The following is a 24,598-nucleotide window of genomic DNA, read 5'->3' on the forward strand; positions in this document are numbered from 1 at the left end:
CTAAAGCCCTCAAAACACAACAGAAGGGAAATGAAGATGTTGGAAAGCTACAGTCAGGCTAGATGATAAAGCATAAAATAAATTTCTTTTGCCCTAAAAACATACCATTAATTTCAATGGCACTAGCTAAATTTTAAGAGTTTTTCCATGTTGCTGAAATGCTGCCTGCATAACTTCCCACTGATTTGATCCAGAGACAATTTAAGTTAATCAAGACCCTTTCTTCCAGCTTTGTAGGAATCTAGATTGTAAGGCAGGAAAAACAACCTGAATCTTTACGACCTCATCCCTTTCTTCTGCTTGAGGAAAAATAAATGGATTTACAATTACTAGGTTTGGGGTTTTTTTTCTCTCCATTACTGATTAGTTTCTTCTCCACTCCCATATTTCACAAGATGTATTTTTAAGGTTAAGAAAGATGCTGGGATGGGGTTCCTACAGATCCTAAGGAAACCTTCCACCCGATATTAAGCAAATCTTAAGAAACAAATCTACTTTATTTTAAGGGGTCAGCCTCCTCTACTCCAGCTACCTGTATTTTCAGATCTACAAAAAACAGTCACTTTGTATCTCTCCTATCAAAAAATTCTCTAAAATATTTCAAATATGGTTCTCTCTAAGTAATTCAGACAACAAAGACGCTGATGAGTGTATTAAACATTGGAATAAAACCAGACCCACTGGCTGTATTTTGGTGCCATGAATCATTTTTTTGGTAACAGCTGCTCCCATCAGCTGAGTGGGGTGAGAAGGGAGTGTGAGCAGGCTTACATGCAGCCATTGCACTGGTGTGAAAAACATACTTGGGTGACAAACACACTGCTATAAGCTCTCTGCTGCCTTTGGGCAAGTCAGCTAAAAACTCTATTTGGCCACACAACTGCACTTCACATCTGCAGTGCAGACACACCTGGGATTCAGATTAGAAAGCAGCAATTCCATTTAGGGAAACACAGACTGCAATTCTGTAACAGCAGAAAGTCCTCTCATATGTTTGCACACAAATATCTCCATAAAAACAGAACTAGGACCATTCTTCACTAATGGCAGTCATCGCTAGTTACCTAATTCGTGTGGTTCAGCATTAACACAAACTGCTTTTCTCAAAAGTCTGACAGCTTGGTTAATGCAATTGCTGATGCTGTGCTGCTCCTTGCCTCACAACCACTGCATTTCTGCACAGCAGCATAAACGCAGTGCTCCATTTTTAGAAAGAGTTTGCCTGGGAGAAGGTTTGAGTCTAACACAAGCTGAGGGCTCACACTGGCCTGTGACACAAGACTGGAATAGAGAGGTCTGACATTTCACCAATAACACATCTTTGCACCAAGATTCAAGACACTTCTGTCTCCTGGTTTGGGAAATATCATTTGTACTTCACATGAAGCAATTGGAACAAAAAATGAGATTTTTTTGCATCTAACCTTCTCTGAAAGAAGTAGCCATGCCGAAGGAAGAAATGAACTGCAAACCTAAATTTCAGACAGACAAGTTGGAAGTGTTTTGCCTAAGTAGCCTGGCCAGTCACAAACATGTTGTGTGGAGCAGCCAAGAATAGAACCATAATCTCGTATGACCAAGTCCTGAGCAGCTGCAATTAAATCTTCTTACCCTGATTTTAATAAGCTTGCAGACATGCAGGGAAGTGGATTCATGGAATGCAGGCATCCAAAAGCTTTTGGAAATATAAAATGCTTTCATGGTACAGTCTCTATATAATACAGAGGTTATGGGAACCATTTCAAACATTCAGTTAACCACACCAGACTCTTGCTCAGATTCCATCTCCCTTTCACAGGGGCAGACAGAAGGTAAATTAAATATTGCCATGAAATTCGGTGTCACATTTGCCAATGAAAATGCCACAGTTTGCCATTTCATTTCACTCAGTATTTTCTTAGAAATAGGGACTAAACACAGGATTAACATAAACCTCTTCCAACTCTTTAAGCTGTTAATTCATGGAAAGTCAGGATATCCTTCCAAAAAGCAAGTAGGAAGGCAAAGAGAATCCTATGGAAAAAAACAACCAACTTAATTCTCTTCCTAAATTGCAGCTTTTACTCAAATGGCTCAGCAAAGAAAACATCTACTATTAAAACTGGGGACAAGAAATCACAATTACATGAAAACCTAAGAAATCCTGGAAACAGGTATGGGCACTATGGATTTTTTAAGTTTTGGAGTCAGTTTATAAATTTTCTTTGATCACTGACTGGTGCTAAGCCTTGCATTTTAAAACCAACTCTTTACCTTGGGAAAAACAAATCAAGAAGATGATACAAGCTAAATACAATCTCCAAAATTCCAGTGCAATTTCAGTGATTTTACACACACATCTTAAGCTCCTAGTGAAAAAAATGATAAAGCATCGCTTTCTTGTGCTATAAATCAACTCAGCCAAACTGCCCTTGGCTGGTTTTTTAGCAGTTTCCTTTTATCTTGGCTAAAAGCTCCTGTTACTCACCCGAAGACAATTAGCTTTATTTGCAAATCCTCCAGCTTCAGATAACCCATCAATTCCTCTCTTACAGCTCAGAAAATCTATCTGCTAAAAGCCTGCAACTGTTTGAAGAACATTACCCACTTGAAGAGAGACACAGAACCACTTGCCATGGAGCTGAAAGTGAAAAGAGCTGCCAGGGATCCCAAATTCTTTCCTAATAACTGGAATGAGAGCAGCAGATATGTGTCAGCCTGGTGCACCTATTAATAGTAATACTCAAGAGTTTGTGCCATGCCGACGTGGATGTAGAGTATCACAGAAACCATTCAGCACACTTTATTCTGGAACTGGATAAAGTTTTCCTATTGGTAGGTAAAGATGAGGGAATGGATTTGATTGTAAATCACCTGAAATAATTCTGCAGCATACACATGCCTGCTAGGATGCATAACCTGGTGGTATGAAAGTACAGTAATTTACCAGCATTATTACTCACCAATCTTTTTTTAATGCAACGCATCACAAAAAACAAATACTTTTGTTACCGCTGACAATAACCCAAAGCAAACAGATTCAGCTGAAACCAAAATAAAATCAGAATGACCTTTTCTAAGGCAGTGCCCAGCCCACACAAGCTAAATATTTTATGACAATAACAGAGCTGGTCTCTAGCTGGGCATCCCTGATCTAACAGTGGCTACAGCTCTGTACTTCCACAGAGGTGATGCAGAGATGAGCTACCAAATGGTATCTGAGGGGCTTCAGCTGCAGGGGATCAGACACAGGAGAACAGGAATTCTTTAGCAGAGCAGCCCAGCTCTGCATTCAGCAAAGCACAGAGGCCTCTCCAGGGCTGATGAGAGCCCCACCTCCAAAGCATTTGGATATCCTTACTGCATCCTGTTACACACACACATCTACTGGGCTGTCTCTCTTTTACTGCTTCAAGACAGTTTATGTAACACCAGATTTTCTAGACACACATTCCAAGGAGCTGCTGTTCCTCACAGCATCAGGATGTCACTACTATAACAAATCTTTCCCCATACAATTTAATATATAGCAAATGCTCTATCCCATCAAATAAAATTTAAAATAGAGTCTAATAGAGAATTTTAAATGGCAATGCAGGGCATTCTTCTAATACCCCCCTAACACTCACAACTCCTGAAGAATCAACAGCTGCAATGTGACAAAAAGCCTCACTGAGTTCACATGTGCTTTGGCAGGTAAATAATTTACTGATGTCAGTAGAAAATGACAAATTGAGGACAAGCTGTGGAGGAAATAATATATATTTGAAAATATATAAATCATGTAAATTGCTTTATATTTATTAGCCTTGTGGGTAATATGGTAACTATGCCTGTGTATTTCCTCATTCCAAAAATCCTTGAGTGGTCCTTGATCCATATGCTCTGAGCACGTCAGTAACTTTACCTACTGCTCCTATGAAGTGAAAATAGAGGAAAACTGCTCAGTACTTCCTAAACTCTTCCAGAAGTGGAAATTTAACCCTGTCACACTCCTGTGCAAATGTGATAAAGTCATTTAGTTTAGACTTTAAGATGATGTTTCAAAAATTGGACTACTCAGTATTTTATACACTTGGATCTTTGCATTTGATGGGAAACAAGAACGTTAGAGAAAAAAATAATTTTCATCATTCATTTAAAAAACCCCTAGGATCAGAGAACTGTTTGTTGTTTATCACTGCCAGCAAACTTTTACATACCATGTAGTTTCCTAAATTAAAGCTTAAAACCATATATTTTCTCAAAATGGATGGTTCTCTCTCCCAATTCCCAGAATGAGGAATCCTATGTCCCACTGTATTTACCACAAATCACAGGCTCACTTAGTATAAAAATGATTATGGCTCACAGTAATGTAAAACTGTCACTGGCAGTCTCTCAATTTGAACCACAAATGGAAATTTGAACCTGCACTGGAAAAAGAATTTCAGTTTCTTCTCGTGTAACATACACTGGAGCTTTAGATTCTGTGGGAAAATTGTCAGAGATTTTTTGGTTGGAGTTTCTGGGGGGGCTTTATATATGTAGAATAGAAATAATCTTTATGTTCAGATTTGTACAATACTTAGCACAGCACCACCTAATTCACAGCTTAAAAATGTTAGAGCAATGCAAGAAACAAATAAGGCATACATCCCTATGGAAAACTCAGCATATCCAGCACCTCACCTGGCTGGAGGTGAGACAGCCTGGGCTGGAAGCTGTACAGGTGTATCTGCACTGTGGCCACATTTCTCTTCACAGACAAAAGCAAGGCACAACTTCCCAAGGATATTCTGGGATTCACATTCTCTGCACCTCAGAGAAAGGAAAAACAATTCTTGTCTCATTTGTTGTGCCTGTGTTTGCTCACAAGTGGAATGCATTGAGGAAGATTGTTTACCTGAAGGGAATTGGTAACTGGATTCTGGTGTGTTTTGATTCACTGACCAATTGGATCCAGATGTGTGCATCAAGACTATCAGAACAGTCACAAGATGAGTGCAGTGGAGTGCTTGGCAGATTCAGTTTACATGTAATGTAATACAGTACAGAATAATACAGTATAAAAAAGTAATTAATTAGCCTTCTGATAAGATGGAATCCTCATCATCATTCCTCCTGGACATACCACTGATATAGCACAGGAGTTAAAGAGTTAAACATTTCTCCTTCTGCCACCACAAGCCTTGACATGAGCAACTCAATCCAGGCCCACTTGTAGGCTACAGCCACTCCATTCTGCTCCAATGTGGCAAACCAGCCAGTATTCCCTAGAAATTCCCTAGAAAGTCTGCACCACTTTGGCTCACTAAACAGGCTGTTAAAAAGTAAAACAGAAGTACTGAACTTTGCACCATTACAAATTTTTCCAGAGCTTCAGATCACTGAAAGTCAGAGAAGCATTACAGGAGTAGGTAAAACCTTTTTGAAGTGCTCCATGTATCAGTCTCAAAGGGAAAACAAAGACAAATTCCCAGACAAAAGGCTACGTTAAGTCATCTTTCAGGATATGAAAGAAATAAAAGGCATCACAGATGCCTTTAGTTTCTTAACATCAAGTGCTAGGAATTCCAAGTCAGAATTCACACATTAAAAGAAACCAAATCAGAGTTACATATGGAAACAGACTGCTACGTTCTCCAAACAACATTCATTCTGTCTTGTGACAGCACAATGAGCAGAATGAATGCATTAAAGGAACTACCAGATTTTTAGTCATAAAAATTAAGTGCCTTAGACATAATTGTGTGCTGTTTTGTGGTATTACTGGATGCAAGTATAAGAACAAAACCAGATATGTGCATTTCTTGACCCAGCTTCCCACAAAACCACTCAGTGGCACAAAGGATGACTGTACTCTGCATTATGAGTGTGATATCCCCTCACAGAGATCCAGTGCTGGCTAGAGACAAAAACTACAACTTAGGTGTGGCCACAAATCACCATCTGCTATTAAATGAACAAAATTAATAAATTTATATATTTATAAGTGCATACTACAGTCAAGGCTGTTGTATGCACTTATATAAATATTTATAAGTGCATACAACAGGGAGGGAAGAAAATTTCAGTCACATGGAAGGAGCTTGGTAGATAAATTCTGGAGATCTGACACTCTCAGCATAATCACTGTTTCCTTCAATTTTTCTTAGCTGTTCCACAATCACTGCTCCGAAGGCAACCCTAAATGCCATACATTAAATGTAACTACAGACCTGCCAGGATGAGACTTTTAACTGCAGAACTGAGTCAAATTAAGGCAGCTCAGGGGCAGTCAGGATGGAGGAAACGCCAATTCTGACCTGCTGCTTTTAAAGAAGCACGAGAACAGAGAAAAAGCAGCAGTTAGAGGGGCTCAGTGCCTGCCAGAAATTGTGGTAACATTCCCCACAGTGTACAGGGACTTTCTAACTCCACCTTTCAAAGCCAGGCAGAAACCGCAGCAAAAGTCGAAGCAGCTCACCCCACCTAAAAAGCTCAGCACAGCATTCTGAACAGAAATGTCTTCAGAGGGCTGATCTGGCATTCAAATGCTGGAAACAATATGTTTTATGTAAGCTTTAACCAAAACCATACCCTGCTTTCTGCACTCCCACAATCTTGGATTGCTTAGGTCACTGGCACAGAACTGCAGCTTTGCTCAGCCCCATGGGTCAGCTTGATGCCTTTGAAATATTATTAGCTATAGTTTCTGAAATTGTAACCCCATAACTGTCTGCCACAAAAATGTTTGAGAAGATCCCTAGAATGAATCCAGGCTATTTTATTTTCATTTTGTGTTGCTGGTTTTTTTTCTTAATTTATGAAGTTTTTCCTTCTTAATTTTACCAAGAAGTTTAAGAGGCTGAAAAATAATTATTGTAATGCATGATACTACAACCAGGACCTATCTTCTCACCTTAACTTTCATACCCACGCTTCCCACAGTACAGTATTTTCTAGAAACCTCCAGATTTCTAGAAAGTCTCAGCTCACCTTCAGAAACAGAGCCATAAGGCAGGAAACAAGTCCCACAAATTAGACTTCAGCCTGAGCCAGCTGCTTGCTCCTAGCATCACTCCCTTTATAACCATCTGTCCCACCTGTTAATGTGTTTTTCCCCTCACCCACCATCTCCACTACCATTTGCCATTCACACAAGAATCAGTGCAAAGGAAGCTGGACTAAATCCAGCTTTGTGCCACTTGGTATTTGGAGCTTTGGTAAGGCACCTGCTTGACTGCTGGTATAATTCAATCTGCCTTAAGCCTGCTTTAGTTCATGCCAAGTTCACCTGTGAACCAAACACAAGAGATTGTCCTTCCTCACACTGCCTCAATGAGTGAAAGTTTGGGTCAGTTTGGCTACACAAGGGTCTCCTCCTGTACAGCAATTCTTGTTTGCAAATAGCCCAGCACACTCTGCTGAATGAATCTACTGAGATCTATCTGTTTGTTGAAGGTGAATGCACAAAACAGCCCCAGCACTCCAGACTTGGGAATTCTTGTGGTTTCAAAACTGGCTGCATGCCTGACTTTGTCAGCATTTTTTAAAGCAGACCTTCAAGCTGAAAAGTCATTCTGAATTTTCCTTCCTTGGGCAGAAGTGCCAGAGAGACACAACACGAAGAAATGAGGAAGAGAACTGGGAAGGGCTGAGAATGAGGAAATACAAATTAAATGGCATGCTGCTACACAGTGAAATTCTGCAGTCATGGACTATCAAGAATTCCTTGCTGTTTTCAATGAGATTAACATCAGAATAAACCTTACCAAAGCTATTTTTAATAAATAAATAAATAAATTAAATTGTCTTATTATATCATATATATTTTATATTTTTATTTTATAATATAGTTTTATTTTAGACTATTCTACTCTATTAATATATAATATAAATGCTATCAAATTATATATAATATATATAATTATATATAATACATATAAAATTATATATTACATAATGCATAATAATATATACTTATATATAATATATAATATAAATATTATAACAACAAATAATACAGAAATATTATATTTGATAATATAAATATTATCAAATATTTATTGCAGCATTAATTTTGCATATCTGTTTAGAGCCTGACAACTGAAGGGGAAATAATTACTTAAGCATAGCTCTGAAGACTGCACAGCTGTGGCAGTGCCCAAAAAAGTCAGGAAGAACACAACACTTACAAAGCACATCATCAAAATTTCATCTCATGTACTGCTGACAATAGTCAGAAATAACAGGAACGGAACTGCTGAAAAATCATGAGTTTTTCTGAGTACTGCTTTTGCATTTCTGCAAAACATAGATAAGGCTTTTTCGAAGACTGTAAATCAGGGAATAAGAGAAAAGGAATTACAGATGCGTAACATAAAGAATAAAGGCAAACATAGAAAAGGCAGGAAAAAGGAAATTAGGACAGATGCAGAATTCAAAGGAGCACATGCTGACAGGCTCTGCACTTCCAACAGAAAACTGGAAGCTGACATCTGTACCCATACAGTTTTAAAATGAGCTCTTAGTTACTAGCATTGCATCCAGGAAGGAGGCAGAGGCAAAGAATGGCATCTTCACTGCGCTCATTCTAGGCATAAGACTAAAATAAAAAGAGAGGGATGCAATTTCACATCAGCTCCTGGCAGCTGCTCAGCATTCCTGACTGTCCCAGCCCTGTCTGTTATGGAGTGCTGATAATGTTCCCAAGCTGCAGAGCTTTGGAGCCCTTCTGTGATCCTCAGCTCTGCAGCTTTGGGATCCACAGCAAAACCCCTTTTTCTGAAGGCCATTGACACATACCTTGAAAGATTCAGTCATCTGCTTTCCTGCTTCTCCTGAGAGTCCTCCGCCCTAGGAAAAACAAACCCAGAGCAAATCAAATCCAGTGCACAGTGCAGGAAAGGTGATACACATTCACTTCATTCATTTCCGACTGTACTGAATCAGCAGGCTTTGCATCAGTAAATGTATTGGCAAGAACTCTGTGGTGAGTTCTTAGCACAACTTTCCATCTTCTGGGCTCACAGTTTTACTTCAGTGCCTTTATTTTGTGCAACTGCACTTCAAGGCTTCACATATGTAACGTATATATACACACATAATACCCTAGATTAGATCATTACTCTGCAGTGTAGAAGGTTATGGACAACATCATGAGTTTTTCATTCAGAGCTGAATAAATAAACTGGGTTTTTACTCAGGTTTCTCTACTAAAGTATCCAACTAACAAGTTTGCTTTTGCCTTTTATAAGAGAAGGTTGAGCAGGCAGAATGTAAGAGAAAAGAAAGAACTGGTTTTGTTAAATCCTTCATTAACCAAAGAGAGTAATAAGGAGAGTAATAATTTTGCATGATCTGCACTGTTGAACTTCAGGTTTCTGCAAAGGAACTGGGAGGGGACAGAAGACCAAAAAAAAGAAAAAAAGAGTGCTAGTTCCAGACATCCTTCTGTTCAACAGACAGGGGGAAGCCATCTACCTAAAAATAAGATTCCCTGTAAATCCCAGAGCATCATCTCTGTGGGCCCTCCTGCAGTACCTGCACCTTCCCTGCAGTTACAGACAAAGCCCCACCAGGGTTCCCTGTTACCCAGCAGCCTTCAAGAAGGAGCTGAAAAGGTGAAGTGGGTGCAGAGGCCTGGGAGGGGGAAGGAGGACCAGGAGCAAGAGGCTGGGGTGATGGGCCATGAAGGAGGATGGCTTTAGGGAGCACAGCTGGAAGGATGGAGAGGACTTGGTTGCTGCACCTCAGGTGGGAGCTCCCAGTCCAGATGGGAAGCCCCAGATCAAAGGTACAATCCCCTGCTGGAAAGAAGATGAAAAGAAAACCTTTCATGGTCAGCCTGTGAGATCCCAGCCCTCAGTCCCAGGGAGGGCTGGGGCAGGTGGATGGCAGTGTCAGCAGCACAGCAGCCACCAAAATGTGGGGCCAGGGCTGGCACCACATGGATCACAGGCTTACACAGAAGGCAAATAACATGATTCTTTTCCCTTTTTACAGATCTTGGGAATATGGTAAACAGACAAAAAATGAAAAGAAAACAGAAGCAGTATTTTCAGTGGACCTTCCACAGATCACAGCCTTGCTACCAGCAAAACATAAAAGGCAAAGTCCCAGCCACAGCAGATCTCACTTCCTCTCCCCTTCCCCCCAGGGAGCCCCCACATCCCTCCTGCTGCCTCTTCTCAGCTTTAACCCTTCTGTTCCTCTTTTTCTGTAACTCTCTACAGCAAGGCAGGCAATTGTGGCTACAGGACCCTCGCTATGCACTAAAAGACAATGTGCCAAGAGAGATCATAAATCTCTTTACAATATCCCAGAATGCTTTATCCTTCATTAAAAATATGTTTTATTTGCCTTAAAGCTGAGGGTTTTCTACTCCAGAAAGACAAGACTTTGGCAGAGTGGTACACCCGAGCAGGACTAAAGTGTCACCCAAAGCCAAGGACACTGTACAATAACAACTCCTTGCTTTACCTGGAATTTTTCAAACACTTCCAAACCCACTGGTAAAATCCTAGAAATCCTTTCTGACACCATCAGCAGACAGCACTGAAGCATTCCACAGATGAATGGAGGCAGCTGATTTTTCTCTGCACTGCAATGAATGAGGATGGAGAACCTGCTGGTTCCCAGCTAACAGGACAGGAATTGCCAGCTCTGGAAGAAAAATACCCTAATGCCATCATCCCAGCTCTGGAAGAAAAATATCTCAGAGAGCTCCAGCTCCACTGCTGGCTCTTGTTTAACATCCAGCGTGCCAAGCTGGATTTGCTAATAATAATTACTGGTGACAGCAAATACTGACAAGTACTCAACCACTATGCTTCAGTTTCTTCCTGTTGCTGCTCCATGGAGTTGCCCTAAAGCAAGAGCTGGCATCAGCACAGAGAGCTGGATACAGCTTAATATTCTGTTTCATGATCTTTCTTAAAGATACCAAGGCTGCATGTGAATTTGGGGTGCAGACCACCTACAGAACAGCCCCTGGGGCTTCATCACGTGTCTCTTCAGTTCAACATTACCACTGAACCCAGTGAAGTCACCAGCCCCATCTTGGGCACATGCCATGGGGCCAATCCTGCTCTCCATGAAGTCATTATTAATTTTTACAGATTGAACTCATATTTAAAGCAAGTAGCTAACTGCCTTTGTTAACCACACTGAAATTAAACTGAGTTAATCCCTCAGCACTAGAAAGAAATACCACAATTACTTTCTAATTAACAGAGTCATATTTAAATGGCTCCGTGGCCTACAAATCTGAAACATGTTGCTAAGTGCAACATGGAAAATTGCTCCCTGGTTTAGTGCTAATGTTGCCAAGAGAGATATTCCAAACACAAATGTGCCCTTTATGTTTAATAGCATGGTAGATTTAAACCTGCCCCCATTAAAACACTGATGTTATCCTAAAGACACACTTGAGCCACTGGGTCAACAACTTCTCAAAAGTCACGCAAAAGTGTCTCAAGTAGCTGTACAATCACACAAGCATGACATTATTTCCTAGTTGTGCTGTAGAGATATCAGTGTTTTCTCTGTGGTGTATGCAATAGGAAATAAAAGAGTATTTCAAAGGTTTACTTTGAAAATACTGAAAACACACATTGATTTTAACATTACTGAGGTGTAAAAATCTTACAATAGATTAAACTTGGTTAGAAAATGGGGTTTATATGTCATTTCATCACTGTGAAACACCACTGAAATAAAGACCTGCTGAGCAATAATTCTGTTATTACTTTAACTGAGGATCTCAGTGCTCTAATGACCATTACAAATCCTTTAGCACTGACAGAGTAATCCCAATGCACTCAGCTGGATAACAGTGCTCTTCACATCAGCACTTAGCTGCAGCCCAACTCTTCCACAAGGCACAGGAAAAGCCTCAGTGGCTATTTGTGCATGGAACACTGCACTTGTGGCACATCTTGGGCTAAACAGCTGTCACCTGCCCTTCTGCTAGAGCTGTCCCAAACCTGGACATGCAGCTCCTGCACTTGGCGCTCAGGCTGCCTTAGACATTCACATCTCCATCTCCTGGCACCATGGCGCTGCAGTCCCTGCTCTCCCTGATGCCTTTAGCACACCTCCTCTACTTTTGTGCAGTCAGATCACTCAGCCTGCTGCTACAACACCAGGCTCATCTCCTCCCTGCACTGCCCGAGTGTGCCCCAGCTGCTCCTGTGCCTTCACTGTGGTATTTTCAGGGTCCCCCATCGTAGGGAGCAAAGAGTCTGACTCCACGTTCTTAGAAGGCTAATTGAGTATCTTATGTTCCTATATTATATTAAAGAATACTATAGTAGAACTACACTAAGTTTTACTTCAGGCTACTAAGTGTCTAAGAAATATTTCATGCTCTAATTTGCACTGGAAGGATGATGCAATGAGAGCCCTTGCCAGGCTGCAGGAACACCGCAGATCAATAAATCCAATCCAGGACTCACACTGGCACAGGAAAGCCACATGAGGTGTGTGGTGACAGGAACCCTGCCACTCACAGCCACACAAAGCAGAGCTGCCCCCCTGCTCCAGGGTAAAACACAATCCAGTGTGCACAAATACCAAATATTCTGTATTGCCACAGCCAGGCAAGAACACTGCCATGACTTCAAAACACCTTTGATCTGTCCCTAGGAAACAGTAATACAATTTGGCAGCCACGTCATATAAAAAATGAATTTGCAGGAAAAAACCCACTAACAATGTTCACAGCTAAACAAAAAAAACAAACAAACAAACAAACAAAACCACACAAAGTCAGAGAAAATTTCCTAATTTTGTGATATCATATTAAAAAGTGATAGCATATTTTTACTATCAACTAGAGTTTATTTTATTTATTATTTTAGTTAGTTATTACTTTATTTTAATTTTTTATTTTTAATTTCCTTTTCTTTTTTATTTTATTTATTTATTAAATCTTGTGAAAGATTCCCACAGTTTAAGAAACTCATTTATGGAAGCCAAGAGCCATAAAAGCACTTCAATCCTGTCCCTATACTGCAGGTATGTGAACACGAACATATCCAACACGTCTGTACCACAGTGCTAATTGTGGCACACAATTTACAGTGCTAATTTCTGCATTTCCGATAGATTTTTCAGACTGTTCCTCCTCACACAGATCCTCCCTGATGCCTGGCATTGTCACCTCTCTGTGGCTGCCTGTCCAACCTTGGGCTGCCACTAATGTTAGTTAAACAGAGGCTGTGCAATGACAGCACACAACAAAGAAAAACACAAGGCAACTAGTGTAGCAGAAAACCAGGGCTTCCACACTATTTAATCATCATTTTGCCTCACAGTGAGGGCACTGGGGCTTAGAAAATACAAGAGGTTTTATGTACAAGAAAGCTGCATTGTATAAAATAAGGTTGAATTGAAATAGATTGTAATTAAATTAGTCTGAAAAACTGTGCAGGCACTTATCCCTGACTTGAACAGTTCATTGGCTTTAATTTAAACCAGTTTAATTGGTTTGAATAAAACTTAAATATGCTCCTCTTAAAACAAGCATCACTGTTTTTACTAGGCTTAAATAAAAGACAATTCAGATTACATGAGCACAACTTGCTGGTTAGAAAAGCCTTGGAACAGAGATCATCAAGAAGCAGAAATACTCAGCTAGTCCACCCCAGACTCATGTTTAATAACATTTACAGCTGAATCACATCTGTAAAAGCAGACGAACTTGGTTCCAGAAGAACAAATAAACGCAGAACAATGTTTGCGAAGTAAGGCCATTACAAGCAGCACCGGTTAAAAACCTCCTCTGGAACTAATGTCAATTTTTTGACTCAGTGCTTAAATGAGTACTTGAGTAAGCTCAGTAATGTCTGAACTGATGCAGAAGAAAGCTTGTCTCAGTTCACTTGAAATACAGCAAGGCTAGGGAAAGTGAAGGATATCCACTCCTGAAGTCCAAAAACAACATGGGCTTGACAAACTGAATTATCAAGAACTCTAAAGGAAAAAAGAGACCAGCAGAAGCAGAAAACAAATTAATTTGCTGAAAGTAACCCTAAGGAGAACCTGACCTGGGATCCATTCAGCTTCAGGCTGAATTTATTTTGTCACATTTCAGAAAAATTTACAGTTTGAGCTGTCAATTACAACCACACCCCATGGAGTCTGAAGTGTGATCCCTCCCAGGTGCAAAGCCCTGACAGCCTCCCAGCAGTCCCATCCACCACAGGACATAAAGCAGCTGTGATCTGTGTGCTGCCCCTTTATTCAATACTCACTCTGCTCTAATGCATTTCCTGCACATCCAGACAATTCTCTTTCCTATTTTCTTAGCAGAAGCAGGCAGGGACTCTAAAGCAACCCTCTTCACCAATGACCCCCAGGAGCTGTGTGCTTTAACTTTGATTTTAAAGGCACTGCTCACACTGCTCCTGATTGTTTTCCTCCCTGTGACCCTTCTGCTGCTCTGTCACTCCCCAGTGCCATTTCCTCTGTCTCCACAGTTTACTGCCCTCCTGATTTGGGAAAACAGCCTGGTACAATGAGGGGAAGAGGCAGATGACCTCATGGAGCTCTTCCATCTCCAACTCCTGTGAGCAGTGCTCTAAGTGACTCTTTTGTTGGTTTGTTTGTCCCGTCCAGCATTAATTAGGTTTTTAACAAATGCATTGTTTGCTAGAATGGCATGAAGAAAAACATGTTAAAGCAACCAGCTGGATCTAGCTGACCTAAAAATTCACCTGCCTGTTTTCTAAATAGACAGTGTCTCATGGCTGTATGATACACTGGTTGCTCAAACAAAATGAATTAAATTCTGAAAGACACCACAGTTTTCTTGTGTTTAGGCCCAATTCTTTGATATGAGATCTTTTGCATCAAAGTGACAACATGAAAGGCCAAAAATGCTACTGCATGCCTTCCCCTAACACTGTAGCAGGGCTTTGCTCTTTACCACAAGCTTGTGCTCATTATGTTTTCTCTAACATTTCCCTTTCCTCATGTATTCTAAAAGCCAGGTACTAAATCAGCATTTTAAGAATTTATAGTAAAATTAGGCAGGATGCATTTTTAACTGCACCGTTATTCCAGAAAAGATGAGCCTATGCACAATAAACACTAATTTGTTTATTTTCCTTGAAGATTCAGTGACACTGGCTACATTTTTTATTCTGAGACAGCTGCACAGAAAAGTGACAGATCTGATTTAAAGATGCATAAAACGTAGCTTGCAATTTATTTGTGAAATATTGCCTGAAACTCCACACAGATTCTGCAGCTGATGACCAAGGCAATTGGCTTTATGCAATTACCAAATGAAAATATAAATAACATGAAGACATAGAGAGCAAAAACAAATCAAATCATTGTCTGAGGAGTTACTGAGGGCTTAGAACTGGAAGCAAACAATTTAGTGTGGGAGACCAAAGCTTCTTCAGTGATTATTCTTGCAAATAAATCACTAGAAACTCCTGGGAGGGGGGAAAAACCCAACCAAACCACAGCAGAGACAGTGATGGATTCCCAAATAAGAACTGACATGGCCAAAGAAAAAAGCTAGCAGACAAAAAGCTGTTTCTAAGGACACAGCCCACAAGTGCAGCAGCAGCAGGAGGAGCACGAGGCCAGCCCTGAAGCACTGGCCTGTGTCAGGGGTCACTTGGAGCTATTCTCAGAGTGCTCAGACCGTGTCCCATTTAAGCCCATTCTGCACTGGAATAAAGGTTTACATAAGACACTGAGGAAAGATGAATGGCACACTGAACACAAAGGCTCTGTGGAGGAAGAGAACAGAAGAGCTTTTGGAGGAAGGAGCAGTTACGTTTCCACCATAAGTGCTGTGTAAGTGCCACTAGAGATGACAGAACTGTGACTGACACAGCTGGCTCAATGCAGTGCACATGTGTGGCTGCTGGTGTGCACAGGGCTGACAGCACATCCAGCCCTGGTGACTCTGCATGGCCTATTTAATCACAGCCCATCACCAAACGCCACTGCTGAAAAGCACAAGGAGCACGACTGTGCAGTGTGCTGGCTGTGGCTCCTTCCCTGCTTCCCAAGAGGCTGCTGTGCCCCTGCAGTGCCCAACAGATGAGGCTGATAAGGCATGGCAGCAGCTATCTAAGCTATGTGAATGGGCTCAGACCTGCAGGACACTGCCCCACTGCTCAGAGTGCTCCTATAAAGGGGTTTCTCTGCTGCTGTTTCTCTCCAACGTCTGAGCACAGCCCATTTCCCTGCTTGCAGGCACAACCATGCACACCCAGATGTGGGCTCTGCCTGGCCCGTGCTGCAGCAGGACCCCAACTCCAGTTTCAGGGCTCACACAGATTCTCTTGTTCAGAGATGCAGTGAAGTTATCCTGTATCTCTTTAATCAGGTCATTGCCCCAGTCTAGACCAATTTTGGGAGAAATCAGGCTTTTAACAAACACATTGTTTGCTAGAATGGCACGAAGGAAAACATGTAAAAGCAATCAGCTGACCTAAAGATTCATCTGCCTGCTTTCTAAATAGACAGCATCTCACGGCTATATGATACAGTGATTGCTCAAACAAAATAAATTAAATTCTGAAAGACACCACAGTTTTCTTGTGTTTAGGCCCAATTCTTTGATATGAGATCTTTTGCATCAAACAGGCAACAAGAAAGGCAATAGATGCTATTGCAGGCTTTCCCCTAACACTGTAGCAGGGCTTTGCTCTTTACCACAAGCTTGTGCTCATTATGTTCTCTCTAACATTTCCCCTTCCCTCATGTATTCTAAAAGTCAGGTTGTAAATCAGCATTTTAAGAATTTATAGTAAAATTAAGCAGGATGGATGTATTTTTAACTGCACTGTTAGGCCAGAAGGACAGCAAGAAATATTGCAAAGATTTCTTTCCAGAAATACTGCAAATACTGTGTTCTCCTGGATTCTGATGGTGGGCTTGGAACTGCTTGTTCCAGATAAAGAATGAAGACCTTCATTATTTATAAGCTTCAAAGGAATCTTCTCACTGTAAGCCTGGCTCTACAGTCCCAACAGCCAGGTGAAAGAAGGCAGAAATATTTATTTCTTCTACAAACTGGAAACTGAGGCACAGATGGTCCCACTGGCACACTTCACCCTGCTCAGCAGCTGCTTCAGGGAATCTACTGGGGTGCCAGAACAGGGTCTGCACAGCCCCCCAGGAACTGAAACAACAAATCTGTCACTGTCATATTTTCTGGAAAAATCTTTTTGCCCAGGATTCTTCTCCTGGGAAGCTGAGAAGCCTCAGAGAAGAAAGAAAACAATAATTATCTGATTTGCTTCTCCTGTCTTTTGCTCCTTTGGAATGTGGTTGGAGATTGTTTATCCAACAGGTGGTTGTTTCATTGGTTTCAGTGAATTGTTTTAACTTCATGGTCAAACAGGGTCAAGCTGTGTAAGGGATCTGGAAGGAGTCACAAGTTTTCATTATTATCTTTTTAACCTTGTGTCTGTATCCTTTCTGTACTCTTTAGTGTAGTTTAGTATAGCATTCTTTAATATAATATAGTATAATAAAATAATAAAGTAGCCTTCTGAGAACATGGAGTCAGATTGATCATTCCTCCCTTCTCTGGTGGTCCCAGAAAATACAAGATCTAATCCATCCCAGCTCTTCTCAAGAAAGACCAGGTGCAAATGACAGATTTACAACAGGTGTGGCTGTCCCCTGCTCACAGCTGTAACCTATTCCAGTTCTTGCAGAACAGCACACAGGTGGTGGCTGCAGAGCACCTGCCCACACCAGCCCCAGTGGGGTTCAGGCCTGCCATAAGTGGTTTGAAGCAATGGGAGAGCTCTCCAAAGCCTGCCTTGCACCCCTGTGATGTGTTTTGCTCTGTACTCAAACACTGCCCTGGTCTGTTTCAAGTGGACACAGTTCAACACAGCAGAAAGGAAACTGCAGCTTTCCTCTTGATGTAAAGGGCACTAGGAGCAGAGCTAAGCCAAAGGGAAGATCCTGGGGATCTGTCTGAGGACAGCACCTACAATAATGTTCTTGTTCCAATAACAGAGAGGGAGCATAACTGCATGATAGATGTTCAGCTCAGAATATTCTAAGAACTTAATTGTTTTACACTCTTTATGAGTTGCAGAGGCTGTCACAGAAGGTAAAAAGCATTATCCACCACACCAAGCAAGTGCAAATAATCCCATGGAAGCTTACTAACAAGCCAGGAAAAGCTGGGCACAACTATAGCATCACTGCAGTATCACACCCTGCTCTCTTCAATGTGGTACAACAACAAGATAACACCGAGAAACTGTTTTTCTTCAGATCATCTGCTAAAAGAAGTAAACATTCCGAGCTGGTGACAGAACCAGATATCCCACCCATTGAATACGTATTCAACTGCGAAACAACTCTATGACAGAGAAAAAGAACGGATTATAAAGCTCCAAAATTCTGGAGCTGTATTAACCTTATCCTGTGTGTCCTTTCTAAACAACATGAGCAAGTCCTTCATCTGAAATCCCCTATCATTTGCTGACAGTGCCCAGAGCAAACTGGAGCCTGCCCAGGGAATTTGAGAGCAAAATATCTCTCAGCACATGAAAAGTGGCCTTGGAAGAAAAGGGCGAGCACACATGAGGTATTTGTAGAGGTGTCAGCACTAAGCACACACAGAGCACACAAAATGCAGAGAGGAGCTTTGCCCAAACCATAGCATGGTTAAAGCTATAACAAACATAAACCAGGAGTGATGCAGTCTCTGTTAGAAAAATGACAGCTCTGAAATGGTAAGAAATGAAGATAATAAACTGGCCTATGACAAGTACTGTAGGCTTGTCCTCCTACAATTCCACACCTGTATCAATGATCAAATAGCCCTGCTCAGCTCCACAAATCTAAACTGACAAATGACTCACTTATAACATGAGCAAAGGGTCTGGGAGGCTTCAGTGCACGTGAACAATGTTTTTCACATTTCAGAAGGTATGAAGCTAATCTTGAGCCCCTTAAAAGCTTAGAATTGCATCTGAAAAAAATATTCATTTCATATGTATGCTCTAAGAAATATTTTGCCCAAATTAACATGATGAAAACATTGCTGGCTACAGCACACCACCTTAATAGAAAATTCAAAAGAAAACAATTGTAAATGCCAATTTTCAGCTTAGTGAACAATCAGAAAGGAATGCTGTTACTGAACTTCTATCTTCAGGTGTCAAGAAGAGAATCAAACTGTAAATGTCAAAAATGGTCTTTCAAAAACTGTCAAAAGATAAAGGATAATATTAAAAACACCAATGACATACTCAAGATGTATAAATGCCTCAAATACATGAGCATGTGAATAGAATTATGTTTTTTTTCTGCATGCATGTACACATACATCTGTGGCAAAACTGTGCCTGTGTAGCCATTACATGTAGTAACATCTTGTGCTAAGGCTATTTCTTCATTTTTTCTATATTTACCCTCTATTTTTCAGGCAATACTTTCCAGCAATTAGGAAGAGGTTTGTCAAATTTTAAGCAGGCATTGCCACAGGGCAGAATTCAGGACTGTGATATTGATAATTCAATAATAAATCTTCATGTTCTGTTCTCAAAAAAATAATTATGTTACTCTGAACTATAATTGTATAAAGACAGTTTATAACAAACAAACTATAAACTATGAAGCCTATTAAAAAAAATACTTAAACTTCTCTTCATCCAGGATCAAAAACTTAGCCTCTCCACCAGTTTCTTCAAACTTTAAAATCAGGGAAGTAAAACCTGTATCGTGCATCTGGTAAGAAATTTATGTAGCAATTGACCTGGCAGCTATGTTGGCAATAACTTCATAGTAAATGCTAACACTTGAAATTTCTTTTCCATACTTGTTTGATTAAGAATTTCCTTTATTTTAATGGAGGTTGAGAAACTCTACATCAAAAAAAAACTGTATTGTTACTGCTGATTTTAGGTGGACTACCTATAATTTTAAATTAATTGCATGATGATAAGCAATTGTATCACTTTGTAAGAGTAGAATACACAATTTCGTGTGGTAACCTTATAGATTGTATTTCAGATGCAGCAATTTCAAGTTCACATCCCTGAAAATCAAAAATATCTCCTTTTATTCAGTGCTTTATAGTTTTCCAGCTTACACTCTTCTGTTAAGCACATGGATTTCCTCAAAATAAAGAAAATAATACTGCTATACTGATGTGTTAAGAATATACCTTCTGCAAAGCAATCTGCCTACATGGTGCCTTTTAACACCACCTTTACACAGATTTCTCTGTGCTGTTAAAAGCCAAGCATTCAGGGCTCTGGGCAAATATCTGCAGGTCCACACCACTGGGTGTGTCAAAAAAACTACGACTGAATTTTAAAAAAAATTGGTTTTAAGCTTTTTTTCAGGACCACAGGAAAACCCAGGCTGGAAGGAACCTGGGGATGTCTTTAATTCAACCTCCTGCTCAAAGAAGGGCAGGCTCTGGGCTCAGAGCAGGTTCTTAAGCTCGACCCAGCTGGGTCTTGAGAGCTGCCAAGGCTGCAAACTGCAGATTGTCCCTCGGTAACTCACTTCCCAACTGTGCTTGTGGAGACAGCTTTTTCCTCATACCCATGTGAACTTTTCCTGTTTCAGCTAATGCCATCATCTCTTGCCCTCCTGCCACACAGCCCTGCTGAGCCTGGCCCCATCTCCATCATCTTCCTCTAGATTGTGGAAGGCTGCTTCAGCACCCCAGAGCCTGCTCCACACTGAACACACTCTGTTCTTTCAAACTGAGTGCTAAAGGTTTAAAAACCTACATTCTTAGTAAGAGTAATGCATATTCTAACATTTATACCAGAGGTGATGACTCTTAACACAACAGTCTAAATGAAATTCAACAGTGGACATGATGCCTCTGAATCCTAGTGGGAATTATTCCAATCAGAACCTCGTGGAATTAAACCCTGTTTGTATACCAAGAAAACACTTCTCTATGCTTGCTAGAAATGTTTTCATTAATGTGGTGTGTGATATGCTCTAACAGGCACACTGAATTAGCAGGAGCTGTATACCTGCTGAGAAGTTACATGCTGCCCTTCGTTAATTCTTCAGGTTTATTCTAAAATAGAACCCAAAACACTGCAGACCTCAAGGGAAGAAGTAAATGAGCAACTCTGTTGGACTGGTATTATGACATTAGTTTGCAAAAGATGCACAAAAAGCCCCAGATGGACCAAGATGCACAAAATACCCCAGATGGATAAAACTTATTGATAATTTTTAAAGACAGTTCCAACTATTCTCATGTTAAGTTTTGGGTCCTGTGATGTACACACCATAAGTGCAACACCGGATTTTGCTCTGCAACAGCATATGGCAATACTTCCTAAATTGCCCTTCTGCAACAGGTGCTCTGTTTTATGATGTAATTTTACCTGGACTTTTAATGTGTAAAGCCATAAAATACTGAGGTTGTTTCCAAGGTAAATGGGGCCACCCATTGACTTCATCCTGTTTTAGATTGGGAGGCATCAAGGTGCAAACATGGAAATGACCACAAAGATGGCATATTGGGGTCACATACTATTGGATTTATGCTCAACCACCACGTACAGCCAGGCTTTTAAGATGCAGTTTGGGCTCCACTGCAGCCATGGTTGCATGTGGGCAGCCACAATTGATTATCAAAAGCCACAATCAGTGCTGAGTGGCTGCAGCTCCCAGAGCTGCCTCTGTGAGACCAGCCTGCCCAGCAGCACAGGGACCGTGGTGTGTCACTGTGGGGATGTGAACGTGCCGGTCCCCACATCTGTGACCTGAGAAGGCTGATTGTGCAAATTGCACTGGGAGAATTTACAGCCTGGCTCCTTCATTCTGACACTGAAGGTCCTGCCCTCAAACCCACTGGTAATTTTCAGCATTATACATTCAGCTGTGATTATTCATTTAAGAAAATGGCATAACACAGGGAAGCAATGAAAATGTCTGTTTCAATACTTTACCATGTCTCCTAATTTGTTCTAAAATGCCTGAATAAATGCAGAGCACCTAAATGTTTACACAGTTAATTAACTGATTGACCTGCCCTCCTAACACTATCCGCCCAGGGACAAATTAATGACTAATGAAATCCACCTGAATTATTTTCATCTGTCTAATTAAACAAAGGCTACAGCCTGTGGACTATTTTAACAAGATATCAGTTGTGTTAAAGCTATCTCCTGACTCTGCAATCTTGTCTTTTACCTATGGCTTTGCAGCATACTTCAGTGCTCCATTTCCATGGGGAAAAACCAGCATATCCACTGGATCACAGACAAGCGCTAGGCCTGTCAGTAACAATCAGTGCATGAGGTGGACAAGGCAGAGACTGCAGAAACTGGAGGCACAATTCATTTCTTATACATCACTTTAAACAGCACAGAAAGGGAGGGCTGTGGTTGAGCTGGAAATAGTTCAAGAAAAAATGGATGCTTGTGACTAAACACAGGAGAGAAGGGAGAGATGAAGGGACAAGGAGGTGGAACGATGCTGTTGATGGCGTTATTTATTAATGCATCAGGTTTTATGTAAGTATGATGATAATCAAATCGTAACTTTCTGTTCCTTTGACACATGCTCCACAAACACACAGTGACAGCCAGAACCCTGGAGAGCTGACAGTCTGAGCAGATGAGGCAAGGAAAGGGTAAAGGGCTCAGACAGCCCTAACGTGCCCAAGGCTACATCACTTCCAAGTGGCAAGAGGGTCCTTTCACTGCTGTAGCTACTGCTACAGCAAAGGCAAGAAAAAGACAAGAAAAATACAAAGGAAGGTTGGGTTTGTGCAGGTGAGAACCCAATGAGATGTCAGTGCAGCAACTGAGGTTGATAGGTCCATGGTTTCCCTGTTACTTGTTCTTTATGTAAGGCCAGAGCATTCCTAGCAGATACTGGATATTATAAATATATAAAGGTAGAATATATTAATATTATAGGTAGTATATATTAATATTCTACCTTTATATATTTCACAGTATCACAATTTTGAATTCTGACACCCTGGAAAGCAGTGCCCTGCCCTCTTTCCTTGACACACAAGAAGTACATCAGAAGTGATATAAAACACGAGTCTGCCCCTTCCTTGAGACGCTCTGTTCTGTCTGAGCACTGTGGCTGGGGGAGCTCCTGGGCATTTTCTCTGAGTAGTTTCAGACCAGTTTCCTGCCATGGCTGGTGTGCCCCTCTCGGGGCTGGGACAGCATCCCAAGGCTGCCCCATGCCAGCCCTGCCGCCAGGAGTAGCAACTGCAGCGCTGCTGGTGCGAGGAACACTCGCCACCAGCAGCACAGAGGAGCTGGGGAGGGAGACACCTACCAGTCACCTGCTGTGCCCGCACCGCATCTGCTAACGTGGCCCAGGAAAGCAAACACCTCAGCCGTGGTTTCCTCAGCTGTTAGCTCCGGCACAGACTGCAGCTGTGCAGCTCCCAGCTCCAAACCCGAGCATTACTGGAGCTGCTGCACAGGGTGCAACGCGGCTGGGATGCTCCCTTGGTACTCCCAGCTGAAAGGCGCCGCGCTAACTCCGTGCCCTTTGCCTTGACCGGCAAGACTTGGTTTTAATCCCCAGATCAGGTCACTAAGCCCAGGAACATAAACATGGCATTTATAAAAGGACAGTGCCCACAGATGCTCATCGGCCACGTTAGTGTTTGCTACCGAAAAATCCTCTTCCATGATTCAAAGTTTTCTCTGAAATTACTCAGCACATGTTACCGGATTTTACCCACAGTCTATTTTAGTACGAGGGCAGACATAAGAGCTTTAACAAACTCACAGGCAAAAAAAAGCCTTGATGTCTGCCAGGACACCGTAACCTTCGCGGGCTTTTGGTTTGATGGTTTTTTGTCAGTTTTGCTTGGGTTTTTTTAAATCATTGCGAGTCCCACAAACACGAAATTCACCCCAGAGGAAATCGTACACCTTCCCTTCCCCATCCTCCCTCATTATTTCTCTTCCACACGTGGTGTCTGCAATGAAAGAGGTAAAACCACACACAATCTCCCTCTGAATCTCAAACAACAAACCCGCCAGGGACAGAAATCCCCTTCGCAAAGCACAAACAAATCGTGGCACTAAAATCTGCCAGCACAAACCGGCGAGCTGCCGAGGAGCAGCCCCGGAGCCGCTCCGCGCCGCCGGAAGGACAGACGGACGGATCTGGGCAAAAAACTCCGCTTACCTTGCTCATGCTGGCAGGAGGGGGAGATGGTCCTGCCGGGCTCCGGCCGGGATGGAGCGGGATCGCCGAGCCCCGGGGGCGGAGAGAGCGGCGCGAAGCGGGACCGGGACCGGCTGGGGCTGCTCCTACTGCCGAGGCTGCTGCTCGGATGGCTGAGGCGGCTCCCATGTGGCGCCGATGCTGCTGATGCTCGGGGCGACGCGCGCTGGGCGCGCCGGGTCGATGCTCAGCGAGCAGCGGGCGCCCGCCGGCGCGCTCTGGCACCGCGACACCGGCCCCCGCCCCGCCGCTCCCTCAGGCACCCACACCGCCCCTCGCACCCACACTGCTCCCCCCGGCACCCACACCGCCCCTCGCACCCACAGTGCTCCCCCCGGCACCCACACCGCCCCTCGGCATCCACACTGCTCCCCCGGCACCACACGCTCCCCGGCACCCACACCGCCTTTCGCATCCACACTGCCCCCGGCATCCCAGGCCCCCCTGGCACCCACGCCGAGCC

At 42.1% G+C, this 24,598-nt stretch overlaps 1 protein-coding gene across 4 annotated transcripts in view; it reads right to left on the bottom strand.

Moving 5' to 3' along the window:
• The window catches only part of BCAT1 (branched chain amino acid transaminase 1), a 54,142-nt gene extending 29,887 nt beyond the window's left edge, over nucleotides 1-24,255 (bottom strand). For 2 of the 4 annotated variants that reach the window (XM_064734546.1, XM_064734521.1), the window contains exons 1-2: nucleotides 24,097-24,255; nucleotides 8,749-8,799 (exon numbers count right to left, since the gene is read on the bottom strand). In XM_064734546.1, coding sequence (XP_064590616.1) covers nucleotides 8,749-8,799; nucleotides 24,097-24,105 — 60 coding nt within the window. In that variant the 5' untranslated portion in view covers nucleotides 24,106-24,255. Of the gene's footprint in view, nucleotides 1-8,748; nucleotides 8,800-14,201; nucleotides 14,365-24,096 lie in introns of those variants that run through there. The other 2 variants (XM_064734528.1, XM_064734537.1) reach the window with 2 other exon arrangements.
• Nucleotides 24,256-24,598: the final 343 nt, after the last annotated feature.

This window comes from Zonotrichia leucophrys, chromosome 1A (genome assembly GCF_028769735.1).
Source record: "Zonotrichia leucophrys gambelii isolate GWCS_2022_RI chromosome 1A, RI_Zleu_2.0, whole genome shotgun sequence".
Lineage (NCBI taxonomy): Eukaryota > Metazoa > Chordata > Aves > Passeriformes > Passerellidae > Zonotrichia > Zonotrichia leucophrys.